Below are 23,049 nucleotides of genomic sequence, written 5' to 3'. Positions count from 1 at the left end.
CCTGGCTGCCCACAGTATCTGCGGTCATCAGAACCGCTTTTCCCAATTTGACAAAAAAAGAGTATATGTGCAAATTAGGGCCAAGTGACTGTCATCTTTTTAGTTTTTTGTACTTTGAGGATCCATTATTTTTGTGCAAATAAGGGGCAGAACAAGGGATAATTTAAGAGAAGATAACAGGTAAAATTGATCAAAAGTAATATTTTACTCCAGGGTACAAAGGGGTTATTTTGAGTTCTGGTCCATTGTTTTATATGAACACAAAGACAATATTTTTCATAATTTAGGGACAACATATGGGCTAATTTAGTTTAGAATCTAATGGGTAACAACAGTAATTTTATTTTTTACCTTTTTTTTTTAAAATTGGCATCGGAGGCTCCCAGTCAGGGTCGGACTGGATATTGGGGGCCCACCGGTTTATAAACCTCTGGGGACCCCACATGCCCACTGGACCACCAGGTAATATTACAGTACTGTTTTATTATTACAGAGAGATTATTTGGATAATATGGGTTCTATGGGAGACAGCTATTCCATAATTCTGAGCTTTCTGGACAACAGGTTTCCAGATAACGGATCCCATACCTGTATTTAAAAACCATATCTGCCATTGACTTCTACATGACCTCCACAGGTTCGAGATGGAGTATTTTAATCAGATTTTTTAACTCTATAAATTTGAATTTTCCCCTTTAAAAACTTGAGGTTTAATAAATGAACTCCTTAGTGTTACATTAGACCCAAATGTCATTAAAACAAAGAACTGAATAACACAATTAACAGCATTATTTTGGTTGTAAATCATTTATATTGAAATCCATTTTCAATTGCCCAAATTACATTCCAATTCAGTCAATTTTATACCAGTGAGCAAATTGTGTTTATGTAAAGTCTTACATTAAGGGACAATAATCCATTTTTAACATTTTTCACACATACTGACAGTAAGCAATATAAACAAATAAAAAAAAAACATTAGCCTTTCAATAATGATCCTTGAGATTTGACTACTTCCCTTCAGTGTATTTTACAGTTTTGGATTTGCTGGACTTCATACAAACACCACACCATATGAATGTTTCTATAATTTCTGCAATGTGCCACAAAAAAGAACATTTAACTTGACCAACATAATAGCAGCACATCTGAGGTATAATCTGAAATAATATTGCTACACATTGAAATCCTATAGGGTATGAAATGATGCAGTTGATATTAACTGCTCTGGCAGGTTTAATAGACTTAATTCAAGTCTAATAAACAATTTAAATAGGAAAAACATCTAGTACTGTAAGAAAAGAATTCTTTATATATACTGTATAGGCATATGCATTTAGTACAATACATGTGCTCCTTCATACAAACACCCAGCACTTATTCCCATTTGCCCCAATTTTGGCTCAAATTATAAGGAGAAGTTCAGTACTTTATACATGACTCAATCTGCTGTACAATACAGTCTAGCTTTTCATCTTGCTCTTGATAATGTTCCAATTAAAGGGGCAGTGTATATCCTCTTAACATGAACTGATTGAATAGGGCTTTTGCTAAACATTGTTTTTGGTTATTCATTTAGTTAAGAAATATTTGTTTTTTTATTTCTTGCATGAAATAAGAAAATGAAACCAGTTTTACTGTATTACTTCCTGTCAATAACTGTTCTCCCAAGCAAAAGAGAAGCTGATAAAACTTATTGCCAGTCAAACGTAAGCCTTCATACCTCAAATGCTGCAGCTTGGGGAAGGGTGGGGTTTGTTTATTAGAGCTACTTATCCATCTACAAATTACCCTTTTTATAGGGTGAAAGGGGGGAGCACATTCAATAAAAAAACATCATAATTTATGGGTGAGCCAGACTGCTGTTCTGATAATCTTCCAAAAATACAGAGTTAATTAAAGCAGGCAACTCCAGGAAGCACCCTTTCTTTAACAGGAAGCAGAAAATAGTAGCAGTGCTCTTTGCTGCATTATCCTCCACCCTGGTTTACAGGAAAGGAAGGAGTCAGCAGGAACAACAGAATAATCAAAAAAAAGCCCTGAGAAAAAAATATTTTAAAGCAAAATTAATTACAGGAATTTAACATTCATCCTTATCGAGGTGCAGTCCTCGATAAGGATGAATGGAAGTTGTCAGCACTCACGGGTCTTATGATGTATAAGAAAACTTTTTATCGTGGGCAAAAACTAATGTTTTTCAACGTAAACCAGACATACAAACATCGCAATAAATACATAGTATGGCGTAGTAATATGTATTTATTCCGATGTTTGTATATCCGGTTCACTTTGAAAAAGGCTGGTGTTCCAGCCGAAATGTTAGTTTTTGCCCACAATAAAAAGTTTTCTTATTCTTATTAAGACCTGTGAGTGCAGCTACTTCTGACAACTATATATAGATATACATACACACTATTCTTTTAACAAAAGTTAATGAACAATTTTCTTTGATCTTTATATCTTGATATTATTGCAATATTAATAATTTAAGAATATGTATGTGCCAGTTCAAAATGTTTGTGATTTTTAAAAAAATGTATTTAAAAAATACATTTTGAATTGAAATACATTTTTGTGTAATTTACACTATCAACCACCATCAACTTCAGGAAACAGGGAAGAATGCAGATGCAACCCCCCCTCTGGCCTTCCCCCCGCATTCCTGCTTCTTCTTGTGGTCGTGCTGAGGAGCCAGACGGGCAATGCGGTACCAAATCGTTTAACGGCTGCAAGGTTGGGGCACAGGCCACAGGTCAGAGTGTTAGCGCAGCACCAAATCAGGATCCGGAGAATAGTCAAAACCAGGCAGGAGTCAGTTTCAGGCAACATATAGACAAGTCAGGGACAGACAAGGATCAAAACCGGAAACACACCTAGAAATCGCACCCAGGAACTTAAGAAAGGACCTTTACGCTGAGCAATGGGAATAAGGTATTTGCACCTTTAAATATTCAAATTTTGTGCCAAACGCGATGATGTCATGCGGCGCAGAGGAAGAAAGCAGAGTCTACCGGGTTCACGCAGCGTTCAAGAGCAGTGAGAGGAGGGACAAGAGGCAGCAGGTGGAGGGTGTCCCCGCCACCCCACTAGACTACCAGGTATTCTTACACCATCCAGGTATATGAATTCTCAGTGTCTAAACATGATATGAGCTAGTATGGATGAGCTAGTGTTAAGGATTTGAAGTGTTTTTCTGGCTCTGCACAGAGTGAATTTAAGGTTCTACACCATTATTATTGAGTGTCATGCCATACCCTCTGGTATGAGACTTATTGGGCAACTCTTTGTGGTGCAATAGGATAATGATCCTAAGCATACTTCCAACTATTCAGAACTATTTGAAGGAAAACAGATATGAATTGGATAGAAAGGTCAAGGGTAAGCAGCCAACTAGCAAAGATCAATTGTGGGCATTTCTGTAAAAGTATTGGCATTAACTTGATTTTCTTTTAGTTTGTCTTATATTTTTCAGGAATTAATTGCCATTCTGTAACACAAACATGTGCAAAACATGTGATACTTCAAGTGTTCAAAAACCTTTGACTGGTAGTGTATATATGCATTTTATTTTTTGACATTCAAGCAAATCCTACAATCTGCCAGTCATAACCAGCTTGTAATTGTGATAAAGCTTCATAGGTGGCCATACAAATGTCAACCCTTCATAATATCTGAATTATCGTCCTCCAAGCCGAAGGGATGGACATTGCACAATTCAATTTTGTTCCATTCGCTCAGGGCAACAGCCCCAAAGATGTGAATTTCCTCTTTGTGGATGCACCACCCACCCGCCCAAATGGTGCATTAGGAGTTTCAGTTTCAGACCTATTTTAGTTGGCTCATTTTATTTGTGAACAGTCTACTGGCTACAGGCTGGTCTGGGTATTGACGGGCCCCCTTAAAACCTTTGTATCACTCTTTTACTTTATAATGTGTCCTTGGCAAACTATAATAAGGGGTATATTTATCAATAGGTGAAAACAGAGCTCACCACAGTCTGTCCGGGGGACATTTATAAATAGTTTGTCAAGTTTTGCAGATTTTTCAGTGAAGCAAAACTGGACAGATTTGCCCATCACTATTCACGTCTCTCTAAAGTTGTATAAGGGGTATAATTATCAAAGGGTGAAAGTGAATTCTCACTTTGACACATGTACAAGTGAATCCAGAACTCTGATATTTCCCTCTGGAAAACTATGCTCTGTTTGCACCCTTTGTTAAATATACCCATCTTCCGCAAAGCTTTTATATAAATAAATATGTACTTTTTCTTCCTGTAATTACACTTTGTAATTAAACATTCTTTTTTTGTATTTTTCATTAAATTGTACAACGAATTAATTTCTTGTAATTACTATAGCAAAGCAATAAAACAAGTATTTCTAGATTGAAAGAGGAGATTTTCAATAATTTGGTGTGAAATACAAGCTAAGAAAATAAAACATGCACAAAAAGTTATGTCAACTCTAACAGCATTTCAAATACTATCACAACTTTGTGAAAAATTAGTCATAGAACAAATAGATCAATAATCCTGAGATTTCAAAGCATACACAAGGAAACCGAGGTTAATTATGTAAGGAAAGGGCAATGTATGGTATCAACTCTAGTATAGGTACTGAGTTGGAAAACCTGTGCATTTGGCATAGCACCGCAAGGCAGCAGATAGTATTGGAACAAACAAAATAGCAACCAGTATTATACTATATTTTTAAACTCTTTAACTATTACTATAACATGTTATGCTTTATGTGATTTCTCACTTGATGCATCAATACTGTGTATACACTTATTACTATAGAATTTCTTCTATGGAAACATCTGAACATATGGTTAATTTACTTATAGGGGACACATACCCACCCATATAACTATGTGGAATTGCTCTGGGTGTTCTACTAAGCCCTTTTGCAATTTACTTTAGTGCTCAGTGTGACAGAAGTAATAGAACCGAGCAGAGAGGCATCAGGAGAGGCTTCCTGCATCAGTAATTCCATCTTCATGTCTTCTGTAACACAATGTATGATATCAGTAAAGTAACAACTTCTTAATAATGCTAATTGCAACATTGCTCAGAAGAACAATATTAAATTACGTTATGTGCCCCTTTTAACTTCATTTTACCAACTACATTTTAAATGTTCACCCTTTTACAAAGTTAATCCAGTTAGCTACCAAAGTATCCACACCTTATCTTCTCATTTCACATTACCCACTTTGTATCCAAGTTAGATGTATTTATTTAATTAAAGCAATATTTGGCTTATTTTATTAAGCATGTCATGAAGAATCCTTTGCCACAATTACACAAAGAGGTAAAATCAAACACATTCTAGAAAAACACAGTTAAAAATGTATAGTGGCAGAGGGTGTTTCAGCACATTTTCACTCAGTTCTAGGGATGGGCGAATTTTTTTGCCTTGTTTCGCCTCAAAAATGACGGCCATAGACTTGTATGGCGTCGTGCGTCAAAAAAAAAAAAAACTTTAATGGGCATCAGCGACATTTCACCGCCGGCGAATTTTTGGCGGAACAGAACGAGTCAAATTCGCCCATCCCTACTCAGTTCATGAGTGTGGTACCTTAATTTTGGAGCTTATTTATCAAAGTATGATGTAGAAACTTCTAAAATGGAAAACTGTCCAAATAAAATCATAAGTGTCCAAAAACTGTCCAAATCCCAGTTCTCTTGCATATGCATGTGTTGGTAATAGTAAAGGCATTTTTATAATACCATTTTATAGATTTTACCAATGTGCTTCAGTTAGCAGGTACACTGAGATAATTACATATCACCAGGAATGCATGTAGAATTTCAACAAGTCGGAGGGAACTTAAATATGGTAATGTTTTATAGGGTGGAAAGAAATGAAGCCCAAAACAAACACTACTGGGAGTGTTTAATTCATCAGCTGACTATATTCAAGGTGGAGGGGGACCTTTAAATTTTCCTGGTATTTGTTTCCATTCTGAATGTACTAGAAAAGGACACTATCTGAAAGGTATAAAAAAACACCTGTAGCCTGAAATCTTTCACATACAAACACAAACTAATATTCATGTCTCCTAACAGTTTGCATTCCCTTGATAAACTTGATTAGTCAATATAAAACTAATATACAGTACATTCAAATTTGAAGGAGTGAATTATAAAACAGAAAGTGTGCTTTAATAATTTTCATTTGAGCTTTTCTTCTTGTTGGTCTGATATAAAAGTGGTATTGGTTTTTGTGTGTGTATATGTGCTGCTGACAAATGGCTCACTCTTGGTTTAGCTTTTAGGCTTCTCTGGTTTCCCAGAGTTCAGTGCATCTGAGTTTAAAAATAAATGTGCATATAGAGAAGAGCTAACGTTGCAGCTCAAACTGGTAAACACTGGTTTTCCACTGAGTGATGTCACTGTTTAACATTGTGCGTTCTGTGAATGTCACCTGTCCCTCGCCATCAATAAGAACAATGGTGTTGGTCCTAAAACGAAAAGATAAAAAACATGGTTGTATTATGTAAGATTAAATAGAAAATGGCAAATGTAATACAGGTATGCAACCTGTTATCCAGAATGCTCAGGACCTGGGGTTTTCCGAAAAAGGTATCTGCATAAATTGGATCACCATACCTAAGTCTTAAAAGAACTGAAACATTAAATAAACCCAGTTTGGATCAAGTGCAAGCTAGTGTTTTATTACTACAGAGAAAAAGGAAATAATTTTTAAAAATTTGGATTATTTGGATAAAATGGAGTCTGTGGGAGACTGCCTTTCTGTAATCCTGAGCTTTGGTTTCCAGATAACGGATCCCATACCTGTAAAATGGGAGTGATCTCGGTCTACTTTTCTCTAGAGACTACAACGATGGTAGTCATGAGATGAACAAAACATCAAACTATCTATCTATCTATCTATCTATCTATCTATCTATCTATCTATCTATCTACTCATTTCTACTGAGTTTCAGGGAATTTCTGACACAAAAAGCACAGTAATGGCTGACATGGGAGATGAAACACTATGGGCATATATATAGGACATTTAGTTGGAAAAATTTATATGTGGACATAGAACAAAGAGAATAAAGGTATTGGTAAAAAGGTAATGTATGGCGACACTTAGGGGCAGATTTATCAAAATTTAAGTTCATGAGAAAAAAAAATCATCACAATATTTATTTTCAATGAGGCTGAAAATCTTGAATGTTTTCATAAAATGGGAAAATACATAAATGCATAAAGTTGTTTGAGAATATTCCCATTACCTTCTATACAACCTTGCCAGCTTTTACTTGCCAAGCTTCTACTAATGACTTTTGAGTTTTCACAAAATACTCGCTTTTTTTTTTGCATCCACATTTTTCCCCATGTTTTTTTCAAACCGAGAAGAATGCTAACTGAATTTTTGATAAATCAGCCCAAAAGTATGAAATATAAAAATGAACACAGTAAATGCTAATATTAATTAAATATCTTTTAATATTTGCATAACTGGACCATATAAAAAAAACTGAGCAAACACAAAACCAAATGTTGAACACACCATGAGAGTGCTTTCAAAGCAAAATACCTTCTGTAATGGGTGTGGGTATTTTTGGAAGGTATTCTGAGTTTTGCTCCGGAGCCAACAAATTACTACACATACAAACAGACCTCTCTCCTAGTTTAACCTTTCAGTCAGTCTTCAACATACCTTGTTCCATAGCCATTGCAACGTACACATACTGCGCTGTAGCTACTAAGGATGGGACGAACAAACTCCTTGCCCTGTTCTTCTATAGCTGGGTCTGGCAACTGCCTGCAAAACAGATCTAGGCATTAGAAAATATACATTTAAACTTACAAATATACATTACACCCCTTTATAAGTATCAAATATTAGATAGCTTCAACTGACTGAAGGAAATGTTTATAAAAACCCATAAAAACCTCATAGCCAGCATTTTAATCTATCCTTGTTTTGTTTAGCTCAAACCCTGTGATGCCAGAGATACAAACTATGTGCTGAATGGCTGCTTACGCAGTTAAGTACAAAGTAATACAATAACAGTTTAATTTTGAATAAGTGAAGTACAAAATAATACAATGACCATACAATTTAATTTTGAATGATGGCATTATACTATATTTTACATTCCCTTGTTCTAAGGGAGCCCAGAAGAATTGCGAGAATCACCTTTGCAACCCAAATATTGGTTAAGAACTAGGTATGTACCTTGTCTCTATGACTACTTCCTATTGAAGGAAGCAATTTTACAGTATTCAGGGGAAAATAGGCACCCACCCAAAACAGCATTTTTTAAGAATATCTGTTTTATGGTCAATGTTGTTCATATGCTGATGAGCTTTATTTGACAGTGTTCTTTATTTAGTACCAATAGTGGCCCAGTGATGAACCCACACACTGGCACAAAACAACAAATGTAAATAAATGACAACCTCTCTATACATGTGTAGACACTAGCAATATGTACATCAAGTATGCCACATGGGGGAGCTCAGAGCACATAAAAAAGTAATTTTTGTTATATTCTGTAACGCAGCAATAAATTACTTAACTCAGGCAAGAATACTTTAGTAATGAGGTCTAAAATTGCTTGTTAAGTTTATTCTCAGCAGATATTATGCTGTCTTGATAGTTTCAAATATAGCTTGAAAGTCTGAGGCATAATATCCTCCACTTTCTATAGACTGATATCACTGCATGGTTTATGCGTGCTTCAAAGTGCAGCTCATCTTCACAAAAAGAAAGATCAATTAATTGTGCTGTACTATTTGTATACAATAAAAAATAATAAGAGTGGCTTTGTGCTGGGTCCCTAGGTAGATCTCCCTAACCATATAACTAATTGTTCCTAGAATTTAGATCTATTTAGACTATTGTTTTATCAGCAGGTGTCAGGTCCAACTCTAAAGCTGGCCATAGACTCAAAGATCCGCTCAATTGGGGACATTGCCAAACGAGCGGATCTTTCCCCAATATGCCATTAACGGCATGGCTACATCGGGGGTAATTCGAAAATTTGGCCGTATGGTCGAACGATCGAATTACGATACGCCAAGGGGCTCCGACGGGTCGGTCGGGTAAAGATCAAACCTTCCGTCGGAAGCCCCCATACACGTGCAGATAAGCTGTCAAATTGGTCTAAATGACCGATATCGGCAGCTTTATCTGCCCGTGTATGGCCACCTTAAGAGCAAGAAAACTCCTGTACAACTACAACTGTAAAGACAGTCTTAGCCACAGCAATTTTGTGTATGGAATGTTGAAGCAGCTATGGTTAGGCACCTGGGGGCCAAGGAGATATAGGGGGACCATTAAGGCCTAAATAAAGAGCAATGTGAACATATTGGGGCCCAGTAACATCAAGTTACCCCACTGATATTGTGCGTTAAGAGAAACTGTTGAGCAAATTATGAACTATTTAGGAATGGGAGGTTTGTATGAATGGAATTTTGGACTATTTTATTTATTTTTGTCTACTGTATTTTTTTTCTTTTGTACATTCATTCTTCAGTGGCCTTTAATATTTGAATTAAAATGTTAAGTATTATCTAGCCAATAATTTCATTTTTATTGTTTTTGTTTTATAATTAGAATTATGGTTGACATCCCCTGCCTTTTACAGGACCAAACAAATGTGACTAAATGAAGGGCTTGCGTCAATTTAAAAAGCCAGGAAACCATCCTGGAACACATCTTTACATTATTTTTTTAAAAATAAATAAACCTTAATGGACACATTTTTCATTCTGATTGCCCTATTGCTGTTGTTTATTAAAGAACTGTTGTTCTTTATTTTTGTTTTAAGCTTGGCCCAATTAAGAAGCTTCAAGTAACATAGGCAGCTCCAGAAAACCTTTATGCTTAAAAATTCATTTGAATCATCCAACATAAAATGTAATTTAAAAATTGCTTATGCATGAAGTTGGCTAATGCCTTACTTGATATATATCTACATCTGTCAGAATTCTTAGTCTAGATGAAAAATGTACCAGTCCACTATATCCAAATATTTTTGAAAACGGTTACTGTATTTCCACTTCACTTTTCTGTAAAGCAGGTTCTGTTTTTTAGTTTGATTTAATGGAACCCTAACTAAAAGGACAGATTAAGCCACATGGGACCAATAAAGAAATGTACTGCTTAAACACTTTGAGAGGGGAATGTAGGTCATTTTGTTCTTACTGCTCTTCATTATTCATCACTTTAATGAGTTCCTGCACCAGATCGTCTCTGGCAATGTCCTGGCTCTTTCTGATGATGTCAGCAAACAGTTTCTTTCCATGCTGAAGTTTCTTCCAAGGTGTATCCAGTAGGCTGCAGCTCAGGCCATACACACCTGAAGAGCCAATGAAGATTTATTTCATTTAAAAGATCCTTAGTTGTGAGTGTGAACAACAACCATTTTGTTTCTATGAGAGCAAAGCAAAAGCTTGTATACTGGTAAGGAAAGTTTCTGAACTTGATACAAACCTTAGAACAGGGGCACCTGTATAGAATAGTATTCATTTATGGTACTAATATTTTATAAACCATAATTTAAAAATGTAGTTTGCAATTGGCATTCACTGCCTTTAGTTTTGCAACATTTGCTGTTTCAGTAAGACACTTGAGGATGTTTCATGACTGGATGGCTCCGTATTTTCCATACAATTATTTGTTTCTTACAACATGGCCTTTAACTACAATGTTCCATAAAAGCAATTTCTCAACTAACCAATTACAAAAGTGATGTAAGTGAATTTATTTTGGCTTTTTTGTTTTATAATGAAGCAGGTTAACAACTGTTCTGTGTGTGCTGCAATGTCTAGGGATGTCACTGATAAACAAAGATCAGAAAAATATCCATGAGTCGTCAGTCGTGTTCCATCCATTTACAGGTGTTTGTAAGATTTTTTACCCAAATTGGATATCAATCCAATGACTCCCAAGTTAATTTGTTGTCATTAAACAAGATACACAAATATCCTGTTGAGAGGGGTAGACTAGATTTTGCTGCTCATTGTGTGATGATGAAATTAACTTCAATAGCCTTGAGCACTGAAAGTAGGTAATTGGCCTGGTGGGATGCAGTCTGCTTCAGTTGTGTGCCACTTAGAGGGCCATAATATCTTCAGGATTTATATTCATAATGATCAGGCCAGTGGTTTGTATGCTATTCTAAATACCTCTGAAAGCTGGTAGTAATAAATGTGTTTGGAGTGGGCATGCAGTTTAAGGTGTTTGTGATGTGTTACAGTAGAGTTTGATTTATTATTGCAATGTATGATTTTGTTGGCACCTATGACTGAAAGCATTTACAAAACTTTGTGACTTAAAGTTTTCTCTCTGAAACAAAAGAGTATAAATGATTACATTAGAATGTAGCAAATATAACCAGGACATCATTATAGACTAATGAGGCTTCCAATTAAGGAACGCCAGAACTTTAAAGAGTTCTGTACTGGAAAGGCACAGTTTATTCTTTCTAAAATGAAGGGCTAAGCTACAGCACTACCTTAAAGGAGAACTAAATCCTAAACACAAACATGGCTAGAAATACCATATTTTATATACTGAGATTAATGCACCACCCTAAAGTTTCAGTATCTCTATAATAGTAATTATTTAGAACTCCCTAGTTCGGATTTTGTTAGGAGTGTCTGTGACATGCACATGCTAAGTGAGGTTTGGGCCGCTGTTGAGAAGCTAAGTTTAGGAGTTGTCACAAATTATTAAGCTGGAAAGAGCATGTGCAGTGAATCAGCAGAAAGAAAATGGGGACCTACAATGAGATAAACAATGACGTACCTGTAGGCAAAACTGTTCTGCAGATAATCATTATATATACAGAACAATCCATACGCTTACTGACATGGTGTAGTAGAATATGCATCAATACCAGAGCGCTGGTATTTGTAAAACAAAGTCTCTTTCTCCCTAAAGCCATACTAAATATTGGATATCCTTTCGCTTTTGCGTGGGAAATAATATTTTTGTTTTGGAATGAACTTGTATTTATGTTAATGCTCTGTCTTTCTGCAGTCACAAGATACTTTTATGAGGTGTTTTTTAACAAAAGATTTTCAATAATTTGGAGCTCAAACACAAATCACTTTTACACTATCTAAGCAACAGATTTCATTATGGAGGCTGCCAAGAGCCCATATAAAATACAACTCATTCAGTGCTGGAGACCAATTATTACATGTGCACAATACACAAGAAACAGAAATGACTTGTCGCATTGAATTTAAGTTAATAAAAAGACAGAGAAATACATACACAAGCAGCACTGAAAGGTGAACATGATTATATAAAATGTTAAAATGACTGACATGTTGACCAGCAGGCAGAGTGACTATAAGATCTGCTTATCAAGCTCTTCTTGCCTGCAGGAATATAGGTATGTCATAGCAATTTCTCATGGCTCCTAGGGATCGCTGCCACAGAGCTCAAAGTACAGAATTGGCATTTGCGGAGTTAAGATTTAGTTTGATGTCGGACAATTGATTAAGAGTGACCAGGTAATATAAATGATGACAGAGCAAATCCCCTGAGGCACAATGAACTTAGTCCATGCCATCCTCCAATATTGCTGCTTAATATAAAAAGTGTGAGCACAGAATTCAGCATTTGGTTTTGAATTTGAACAGCCTTAATATAATTGTTATCGTGACTTTAATACAAGTACATTTTGATTAAAACTTTTCTTACATATAATACTATAATTACAGTGTAACCTCAAATTAACACCATTTTTGTGGTCCCACCAATATACAATACATAATATATTTCTCTGATTTCCGATTTTATACCAATTTTTTCTAGTCCCCTGAAAAAAGTATAATGGGGGTTCTACTGTAGTATACTTAAATTAACTTGAGTGTAAATGATGGGGCAAACAATCATTGAACATTATTTTTTTCATATTTGCTTTTATGTACTAGTTAGGGTTTAATTGCTAACATTCCAAATCACCCTCCTGTTTAATTTCAACTGGTTATTTCTCATTTCTCCAATTTCCCCTCCTTACAGTAGGCCCAAAGATGTATTTCCGTTAATGAGTCCTTGGTGAGTGACTCCAAGCAAATTGTCACAGCTCTCGATCGTTATGTTTTTTTTACCTGATATGGAGGACCCTGGCTACTAAAAGCTTTTTTAACTTGTAGGGGGGAGCCTGGTCATCAGTGAAGTTTTTTTAAACTTTTATGGGGGGCCCCTGGCCACCAATTGTTTTTTTTCACTTGTATAGGTGACGCTGGCCACCAATGGGTTTTAAGCATTTATGGTTTAGAGTAGAAAGACATATTTACTCATTTTGGAATTGTACACATTCCAAATATCTATGGTTTCCTGACATAAAGTGGAATTTGGAGCCATGAAATCTGAAGTATATTGATTTTTGGAACTTTGCTTTAGATATATGGGATAAATGGGAGATTTTGACCTGTATAAGTCAATAGTGTCCATAAAAGTATACATATTTAGTTCCAGTGTGTTTGTGAGACAATAAGACTTAAGAAATTAGTATTATTACATAAAATGAAATATGTTTTTGATATGTGGCTCTATATTTTGAAAAATAAAGTGCAAAATTCTTCTGTCGGTGAAAGGGTTAAAGGACAAGGAAAGTTGGATTCACCCCATAGTGAATCAAATGAGCTAATGAAGTGCACCAGCCCTGGGAGTGCCACACCATTATCTTACCTTATTCCCAGGCATCAGGTATGTACAATAGAATGAATCTTTTATTCAGTTCTTCTGCACAAGCCTGAGTGTCAAGTCCATAATTGACACCTGGGAAAAATAATTTAAATGGTGGTGCGGCACCCTGCTTGTTTTTTGTCCAGGCTAGTGCATTTTGTTTGCTAAAAGAAACACCTGCTCAGAGAAAACCCTTAAAGGAGAAGGCAAAGCATCCTGCACTTGGGGGTGCCAAATGTTAGGCACCCCCAATTGATTGTATTGACTTACCTGAAACCCCATGGCCGGTGCTCCTATCAGCAGAAAACTGCACCGCCCCTTGCTTATACCAGTGAGCACCACGGAGTGATCCTCTTCTGGCTTCATCTTGCTTCAAATTTCCCAGGAAAACCTAACAATGCCTAACATTTGGCACCCCCAAGTGCAGGATGCCTTTCCTTCTCCTTTAAAGATTAGATTCAGGGAACGGTGCCTGACATGTGGCCACTATCCAGTAAATCTACCTTTCCTTGTCCTTAAATATCTTTTTCTACTTCAGAATACAAAATATTATTTTACTATTATAGTCCTAAGCAATTATTTGTGCCTAATTTGCAACAATCTCACAATATATAATAAATGTAGCTTACCTGGATTTAAGATGAGAGGCTCTTGTTCTCCTTTGGATCCATAATAACACATAACATCCTCTTTTGTGCTGCTTGATTATAATACAAAACTATTAGGAGCAGCCCATTTGGAACAAGTTATTTCAAGGTTAATATTCTAAACTTCCTGGAACTATTTTTCAAAGGGTAGAGCAGAGAACACAGGACATAAATGCAAAATAATTCATATTCAGATCTCAAATAGTTCAGCATTAAAGTGATACTGACATACTTTTATTAAATGACAGGAACATGTTCTTATTACATGTACCCATAACCCAAGCCCAGCATATGTACAGGTCCTAACAGATCAGCATGGGTTAAAGGGGTCAAAATACCCTACTGTTCAGCACAAATCCAACAAATGACCTGATGTACAGATGATAGAAAGACAGATTGATCCAAAGGGACCCATTGATAATCATAGCGTTCCACTATTCAAATAACTACATTCTGGCTGTAAGAACTTCAAATTAAACATAAGCAAAACCATATATGTAACATCACTATTTGGAACACTTTCTGAACATGTCGAGAACAACGCTTTTCTAATTAGAGATGTAGATCCCCAGGCTGGACATCATAAGTCATATATTTTCTTTACTAGCATTCAACTGATAGGTCCCCTGTGCTGAAGACAAAGAATATCTTTAATAGTGACAACAGTATTTTTAAACGGTAAGTCATATATATATCCTAGAAAGAGGCGAGCACTCACAGGTCTTAAGATGCAAAAAACTTTCTCAAAGGCTATAGGATTAGCCGAAACCTCAGTTATTTATTTTCAATTAATTTCACCGATTTTTTGCAGCCTAAAGGGATCCTGTCATCGGAAAACATGTTTTTTTCAAAACGCATCAGTTAATAGTGCTGCGCCAGCAGAATTCTGCACTGAAATCCATTTCTCAAAAGAGCAAACAGATTTTTTTATATTCAATTTTGAAATCTGACATGGGGCTAGATATTTTGTCAATTTCCCAGCTGCCGCTGGTCATGTGACTTGTGCCTGCACTTTAGGAGAGAAATGCTTTCTGGCAGGCAGCTGTTTTTCCCTTCTCAATGTAACTGAATGTGTCTCAGTGGGACATGGGTTTTTACTATTGAGTGCTGTTCTTAGATCTACCAGGCAGCTGTTATCTTGTGTTAGGGAGCTGTTATCTGGTTACCTTCCCATTGTTCTTCTGTTTGGCTGCTGGGGGGTAAAAGGGAGGGTGTGATATCACTCCAATTTGCAGTAATGCAGTAAAGAGTGATTGAAGTTTATCAGAGCACAGGTCACATGACTTGGGGCAGCTGGGAAATTGACAATATATCTAGCCCCATGTCGGGTTTCAAAATTGAATATAAAAAAAATCTGTTTGCTCTTTTGAGAAAAGGATTTCAGTGCAGAATTCTTCTGGAGCAGCACTATTAACTGATTTATTTTGAAAAAAATTTTTTTCCCATGACAGTATCCCTTGAAGACCTGTGAGTGCTCACCTCTTTTCAGGATATCTTACTTACTTTGCTGATAGCACCCAGGCACCAAACACCTTTTTTACGAGTAGTGCCGGCCCAACATGGACGCTATATATATATATATACATTGGGTGTTGTAGACATTATGAACTGCTAGATATGTATTTAAACTGAGTACAAACAAGTAAGAGTATTCAGCACTATAATTATATTGTTTATGCACACTGAGTAAAATTATAGTTGTAGCTCCACATATAAATGTACTAATTGATTATGCACATATTGGGTTTATCTACAATGGTTTATCATAATTTAGTATATAATGGGGATGAACGATTGCAACCATAGTGCGAGTCTATCACACTGGCCCCTAGTGGTACATCATTATAATTATAACTTTATATTAATTTTCACAATATTAGAGCGAACACCTGAGAACTTGGGTAGTATTAATGGGTACAGTGTACTTAAGATATGTGATGTTTAGTTGGGCAACAAAGATTTTATGATGAGTAGACAATTGCATGACCGGGAGATGAATACCCATGAGCCATTTTATTAGATCTTTTTCTAATTTTTTACATCTTTGTAATACAGGTCACAGAGTTCTCTTGCAGAGTGATCTTTTAAGTGAACGATACAATGTTACTAGCTATCAGAGATAATAATGTTACATGTTGTTTTTTTTTAACTTCAATTACTATTATATACTACTATATACTTTTAGGAATTATTTTGTTTAAAGTATATATGGGTACATTTTAACATTTCATGGACTATATACTGCAATAGGCAGAGTGTTATTTAAATGATAGTCGCTTACCATATGACGACGCAGACACATAACCTTGCTGTTTTGCCCGCCAGTATGTGTATTTAAACAACTTTTACAATCTGTTCGGTACTTTGAGAAAGGCTCTGGAAGGGCCGAAACTTTCGTCGATATTTTATTTGTTTTTCTAAGACCTGTGAGTGCTGATCCTTTTTTTGTTTTGTATAATCTATTTAATGATCGCGCACCCAGGCATATTTATTTATTTTTCCGTGAGTTACATAGTTAAATTGGGTTGAAAAAAGACAAAGTCCATCAAGTTCAACCCCTCCAGATGAAAACCCAGCATCCATACATACACCCATCCCTACTTTTAATTAAATTCTATATACCCATACCTATACTAACTATAGAGCTTAGTATCAGAATAGCCTTTGATATTATGTCTGTCCAAAAAATCATCCAAGCCATTCTTAAAGGCATTAACTGAATCAGCCATCACAACATCACCCGGCAGTGCATTCCACAACCTCACTGTCCTGACTGTGAAGAACCCCCTACGTTGCTTCAAATGAAAGTTCTTTTCTTCTAGTCTAAAGGGGTGGCCTCTGGTACGGTGATCCACTTTATGGGTAAAAAGGTCCCCTGCCATTTGTCTATAATGTCCTCTAATGTACTTGTGAAGTGTAATCATGTCCCCTCGCAAGCGCCTTTTTTCCAGAGAAAACAACCCCAACCTTGACAGTCTACCCTCATAATTTAAGTCTTCCGTCCCTCTAACCAATTTAGTTGCATGTCTCTGCACTCTCTCCAGCTCATTTATATCCCTCTTATGGACTGGAGCCCAAAACTGCACTGCATACTCCAGATGAGGCCTTACCAGGGACCTATAAAGAGGCATAATTATGTTTTCATGCCCTTTTTTATGCAAGACAGAACTTTATTTGCTTTAGTAGCCACAGAATGACACTGCCCAGAATTAGACAACGTGTTATCTACAAAGACCCCTAGATCCTTCTCATTTAAGGAAACTCCCAACACACTGCCATTTAGTGTATAACCTGCATTTATATTATTTTTGCCAAAGTGCATAACCTTGCATTTATCAACATTGAACCTCATTTTCCAGTTTGCTGCCCAGTTTTCCAGTTTAGACAAATCACTCTGCAAAGTGGCAGCATCCTGCATGGAACCTATAGGTCTGCACAATTTAGTATCATCTGCAAAAATAGAAACAGTACTTTCAATGCCCACCTCCAGGTCATTAATAAACAAGTTGAAAAGCAAGGGACCTAGTACAGAGCCCTGCGGTACTCCACTAACAACACTGGTCCAATTAGAAAATGTTCCATTTACCACCACTCTTTGTAGTCTATCTTTTAGCCAGTTCTCTATCTAGGTACAAATACTATGTTCCAGGCCAACATTCCTTAATTTAACCAGTAACCTTTTGTGTGGCACTGTATCAAATGCTTTAGCAAAGTCTAAGTAAATCACATCCACTGCCATCGCAGAATCAAGGTCTCTACTTACATTCTCATAAAAAGAAATTAAGTTAGTCTGGCAAGATCTATTATGCATAAAACCATCCTGGCACAAACTCATAGTATTATGATTTGCTATGAAGTCCAGTATCTTATCCTTAATTAACCCTTCGAAAAGCTTTCCTACCACTGACGTCAGACTAACTGGCCTATAGTTTTGAGGCGGAGAACGGGATCCTTTTTTGAATAGAGGCACCACATTAGCAATTCGCCAGTCTCTCGGCACTATGCCAGATCTCAATGAATCCTGAAAAATTAAGTAAAGAGGTTTGGCAATCACAGAGCTAAGCTCGCTAATTACCCTGGGATGAATACCATCTGGCCCTGGACCTTTGTTAATCTTAACATGTTCTAGTCTCTTTTGAATTTCTTCATGTGTGAACCATGCATCATTAGTTGTATTACTAGAATTGGGACTGTTAAGAAGGAAACCTTCACTTACTGGTTCCTCATTTGTGTAGACAGATGAAAAATTCAGAATCTGCGCTTTTATTTTGTTTTCATCAACCAGCTGACCCCCTCTGATAGTAAGGGTCCCACCCCTTCCTGCTTCATTTTTTTACTATTAACATATTTAAAAAATAATTTTGTTTTTTTTTTACTGCTAGCTGCAATATCCTTTTCTATAGCAATTTTAGCTTGTCTTATAGCTTCCTTGCATGATTTATTGGCCTCCTTGTACCTTATAAATGTTTCGGCTGTACCAGCTAACTTGAAAGCCTTAAAAGCACGTCTTTTCTTACCCACCTCAACACCAACGCTTCTATTGAACCAAAAAGGAGTGCTGGCATCCCTTTCTATATATATATATAGATAGATAGATATAGATATATAGATATATAGATATATATACTGTATATATATATATATATATATATATATATATATGTGTGCTCTCTGTTTTCAAGTATAGTTAGCAGTAAGAATGAACTCTTAGAATATGATGAGAGACACTTGCCTATATTTTTTGTGTATAGTTTAGGTTATTAATAGAAGGCCAAGGGCCAAACTACAGTGTTATATTGGGAAACAGCCTACGAGAACGATTCATTACAATGTTAGCCTTTGCAGAATGCAAGGTGAAATCAGAAGGCCCCTACTGATGGCAGTTTTCAGCCACCTTTCTAATAAGGTGAAATCAAAGAAGCCAATTGACTTTATGGGATAAATGATATTCCATCAGCAGAAATGTAATGTGCTGAACATTACCTCCTAGGCAAACAATCTCATGCTCTAAGTGTGCCATCATTTCATACTATTCCAGGCTCCATTAAAGTTCCTGTTCTACTATTATGCCTCCCTTTTAACACTATATAACACTATATATTGCCCTATAAGATGCAGAATGTCAAAGCTCAAAGATATCCTGAAAATGAAGTTAGCATCAGCTAAATTTACCTAGAGTACATTCTGTGGGAATGATCTAAGCATTACTGAAACAGAGGCGTTTCATGATGCACATTAATACAGCTTTCTGAACTCTGACGTGACTTCTAATAACCTGCACAGTTTGGGAGCACATTATCAAGAACCATACACACATTTTAGGTAAATTATTGCAGTCCACAACATTCCATAAAGGAAACCTTTGTCACATCATCCAACCTATTTTAAAAAAACAGGTAGTCGGGGGGTACGGAGATTTCCAGTGTAAAGGGATTAATATTTTTTTCTTAAACACTGGAAAAACATTAATCCCTTTACAATGGAAATCTCCGTACCCCCGACTACCGGTGAGTGGCAAGTACAAGAACTGTTTTGTTTTGAAGAGCGGAAGAGCGATCCACATATATGGCCACACAATTTTCAAAAATGTTCTACCAGATGGATTAGATGGATCATCTTCAAGGTACCAACCAACAATTAGCACCTCTTTTAAGCCAAACATTATTTTCTTAATTGTATTGAGATGAAACCCGCTATCTGGCGCTGATCCAAGTATCATGCAGAATCGCTTTTTGAAAAATGTGGCTTTATTCAAACACACAGTACGAGATACATGGCAGTGGGTATGTGCAAAAACTAACGCGTTTCGTGCCCGTGTGGCACTTCCTGAAGAAGTGGCTGGGTCCCGCGAGAGCAGCGATCCACATGGGGAGACCGCATGACTGACGGTGAGCTCCGCTAAACTCATACATCCTAAATATTTGTTCGCTAAGAATTATTTTCTTACTAAATAGTTTTTACTTTTTGTATAATTATTTATTAATTCCCCCTCCTCTTTTTTTTTTTACCTCCCCTTCTCTTCCGTCCCATACCCCATTATACTTTTGTCTTTCCTTCCCATCTGAAATAAAATTGCTCTGCAACTGTTGATATTATCATTAAGATGTTATGCTTGATGTGTTTATTGAAATAAATAAAAAATAATTAAAAATATTTAAATAAAAAAAAAAAAAACACTGTGTAGTTTCATATTTTAAAATAGTCCAAATGAGTCCAAAAAAAACCTTAAATTGTAAGAGCTGTAAATAAAGCAGTAATATTCTACATCACCATGTGGAAAGATAATTTTAAGGTTGGTAAACTTTCTGTGCTGTAATTAGCATAAAATGTAAATAAAAATACATATAAAAGAAAGCAATCAGTCAAAAGCAGTTGGCGGGCCATGTTCTGTGAAATTACCTTTCTAACCCTGTATTGTTCCTAGTTTCTTAACAATATGAATATTTTTGCACTTAATTCTTGCATAAATGGCCTAATTCTTCTTAGGCTTGTGACACACAGGCAGATTCGGGGAGATTCGCCTGGCAACTAATCGCCTCTTCTTCTGGGCAACAATCTCCCCGAACTGCCTTCGCATGTCTTCCCATCTGGTATAATGAAAAGTCGACTGCGCTAAAGCACACGCGGCACTTCGTTTTCCGATGTCGTCCGAAGTTTCCTCGTGAGGCATAACCCCGGGCCAGTTCAGTTTTCTGCCAATAGGAGCACTTTCCCAGGGTTTCAGGTACGTCAATACAATCACTTGGGGATGCCTAACATTTGGCACCCCCAAGTGCTAACAGACTTTTCTTCTCCTTTAAGCACGTGTCACATTACATTATAGGTTTGCACCTAGATACTGATTAACACAGTTTTTTTCAAGACACCATGAATTAAGTCACTGTGATAAAGTTGTGATTATGTTGAGAGCACGTCACTTCCAATCTATCCAGTGTATATAGAGTAGTTAGTTAATTGGGGTTATTAAGTATTGTGAATCATGAATTAAGTTCATGAAATGTTCTCCTTTTTAATTCAAGTGTATTAATTGAGATATACACAGGTCAATAGATTGGAATTGTACACTGATTGTAATTGCTGTGAGTCTAATTAATTGAACAACCTTGATTATTCTTATGTGGGATCATATTTTGAGGGTGATTTTAATACAATTTAAAGCAAGGGTTTTTTGTTTTAAATATACTAGTTTACGTATAGTGACTTTATAGTCATGAAGATTTAAGTTTTTTTGTCAGGTGTAATTACGTCACTATAAAGCTTTAAAAATACACCACTATATCAAGAGTGACTGTCAATGCATTTTTTGCCAAAAAGTAATTTTGCTAGGTCTGAGCTGGCATTCACTACCATGAATATTACAACAGCCACCAGCTTCTTCTTATCATATTTTCAGTGCCAATATCCCACATTTGTCATTGTTTTATGGTGCAATTTTGACGGCCTGTTTCCTAATAAAATTAATACAAACTTTTGTGGAGTTAGACAAGGAGAAAATTTTCACTTTAGTAAATACACTGCTATACTGCACAATTCTTATATAAGACCCATGTTGTGATGTTCCAACACACAGCCTTTACAGGAAATGATTAAGAATCAATAATAAATTATGACTCGGACTATATTGTTATATGGCTATACCTAGGGTACTAATGATAAATAATGAACATGACAACTTAGACACGAGTCATTTTTTTTATTCTACAGCTAAAAATCAAAGATTAAAAATGTCTCCACGTTTGTGAATAGTTTACAGCCTGTGTGAGGCATTTTATGAGATGGTCGTAACTTGCTCCGAAGTGCCAGAAACCCAAAGCAGAATTCATTAGAAGCATTTAACTAGCTTAAACAACAACACCCGCTTGGCAAATGATTCCACTTCTTTATCTGTGGTTTTATGAGTAAGAGGCAGTGCACAGCTACAAATCAGCTAGGGTATATATAGGTTAGAGCAACATACAAGACAAATGGAAGTTTATGAAAAATGTCTTGTCTCGCAAAGGTGGTTGAATGTTGTCATACATTTAAAGTGGTTGTTCACCTTCCAAATTTTTTTTTAGTTCAGTTGTTCTCAGATTGTTCACCAAAAATAAAGACTTTTTCCGTTGCTTTCTATTTTTTTAGTTTTTCCTTGATTGAAGTTTAATGTTCCTGTCTCTGGTGTCTCTGAGTCTGAGTTTAGTAATTCAGGTGCAGACTCTAAACTGTTACAATTTGCTACATTAGTTGATACATTTCTCAGCAGCATCTCTGGAGTATAAGTAACTATTGTATCAATTCTAACAGCTGCCTTTAAAGGGATTCTGTCATAATTCCTGAACCAACAAGTCTATTTTTTTAGTTGAAATATTGGTGTGTAGGAGCCATCTCAGGTCATTTTGCCTGATCATGTGCTTTCAGAAAGAGCCATGACTTTAGGATGGAACTGCTTCCTGGCAGGCTGTTGTTTCTCCTACTCAATGTAACTGAAGGTGTCGCAGTGGGGCATAAATTTTGCTGTTCTTATATCTACCAAGGAGCTGTTATCTTGTGTTAGGGAGCTGCTATCTGTTTAACTTTCCATTGTTCTGTTGTTAGGCTGCTGGGGGAGAGGGAGGGGTGATGTCACTCAAACTTGTAGTACAGCAGTAAAGAATGACTGAAGATTATAAGAGCACAAGTCATAAGACTGGAACTCACAATATGTCTAGCCCCATGTCAGATTTCAAAATTAAATATAAAAAAAAAGT

General features: G+C 36.2%; 1 protein-coding gene across 1 annotated transcript in view; it reads right to left on the bottom strand.

Moving 5' to 3' along the window:
* Positions 1–791: 791 nt before the first annotated feature.
* tango2.L (transport and golgi organization 2 homolog L homeolog) overlaps positions 792–23,049 on the bottom strand; it is a 49,535-nt gene continuing 27,277 nt past the window's right edge. Inside the window, 6 exon segments of the mRNA NM_001090225.1 lie at positions 792–5,411; positions 5,507–5,929; positions 5,957–6,468; positions 7,680–7,784; positions 10,176–10,329; positions 14,306–14,373. Coding sequence (NP_001083694.1) covers positions 6,348–6,468; positions 7,680–7,784; positions 10,176–10,329; positions 14,306–14,373 — 448 coding nt within the window. The 3' untranslated portion in view covers positions 792–5,411; positions 5,507–5,929; positions 5,957–6,347.

Source organism: Xenopus laevis, chromosome 1L (genome assembly GCF_017654675.1).
Source record: "Xenopus laevis strain J_2021 chromosome 1L, Xenopus_laevis_v10.1, whole genome shotgun sequence".
Lineage (NCBI taxonomy): Eukaryota > Metazoa > Chordata > Amphibia > Anura > Pipidae > Xenopus > Xenopus laevis.
The sequence above is the reverse complement of the archived record's forward strand: the minus strand, read 5'-3'. Positions and strand labels throughout refer to the sequence as shown.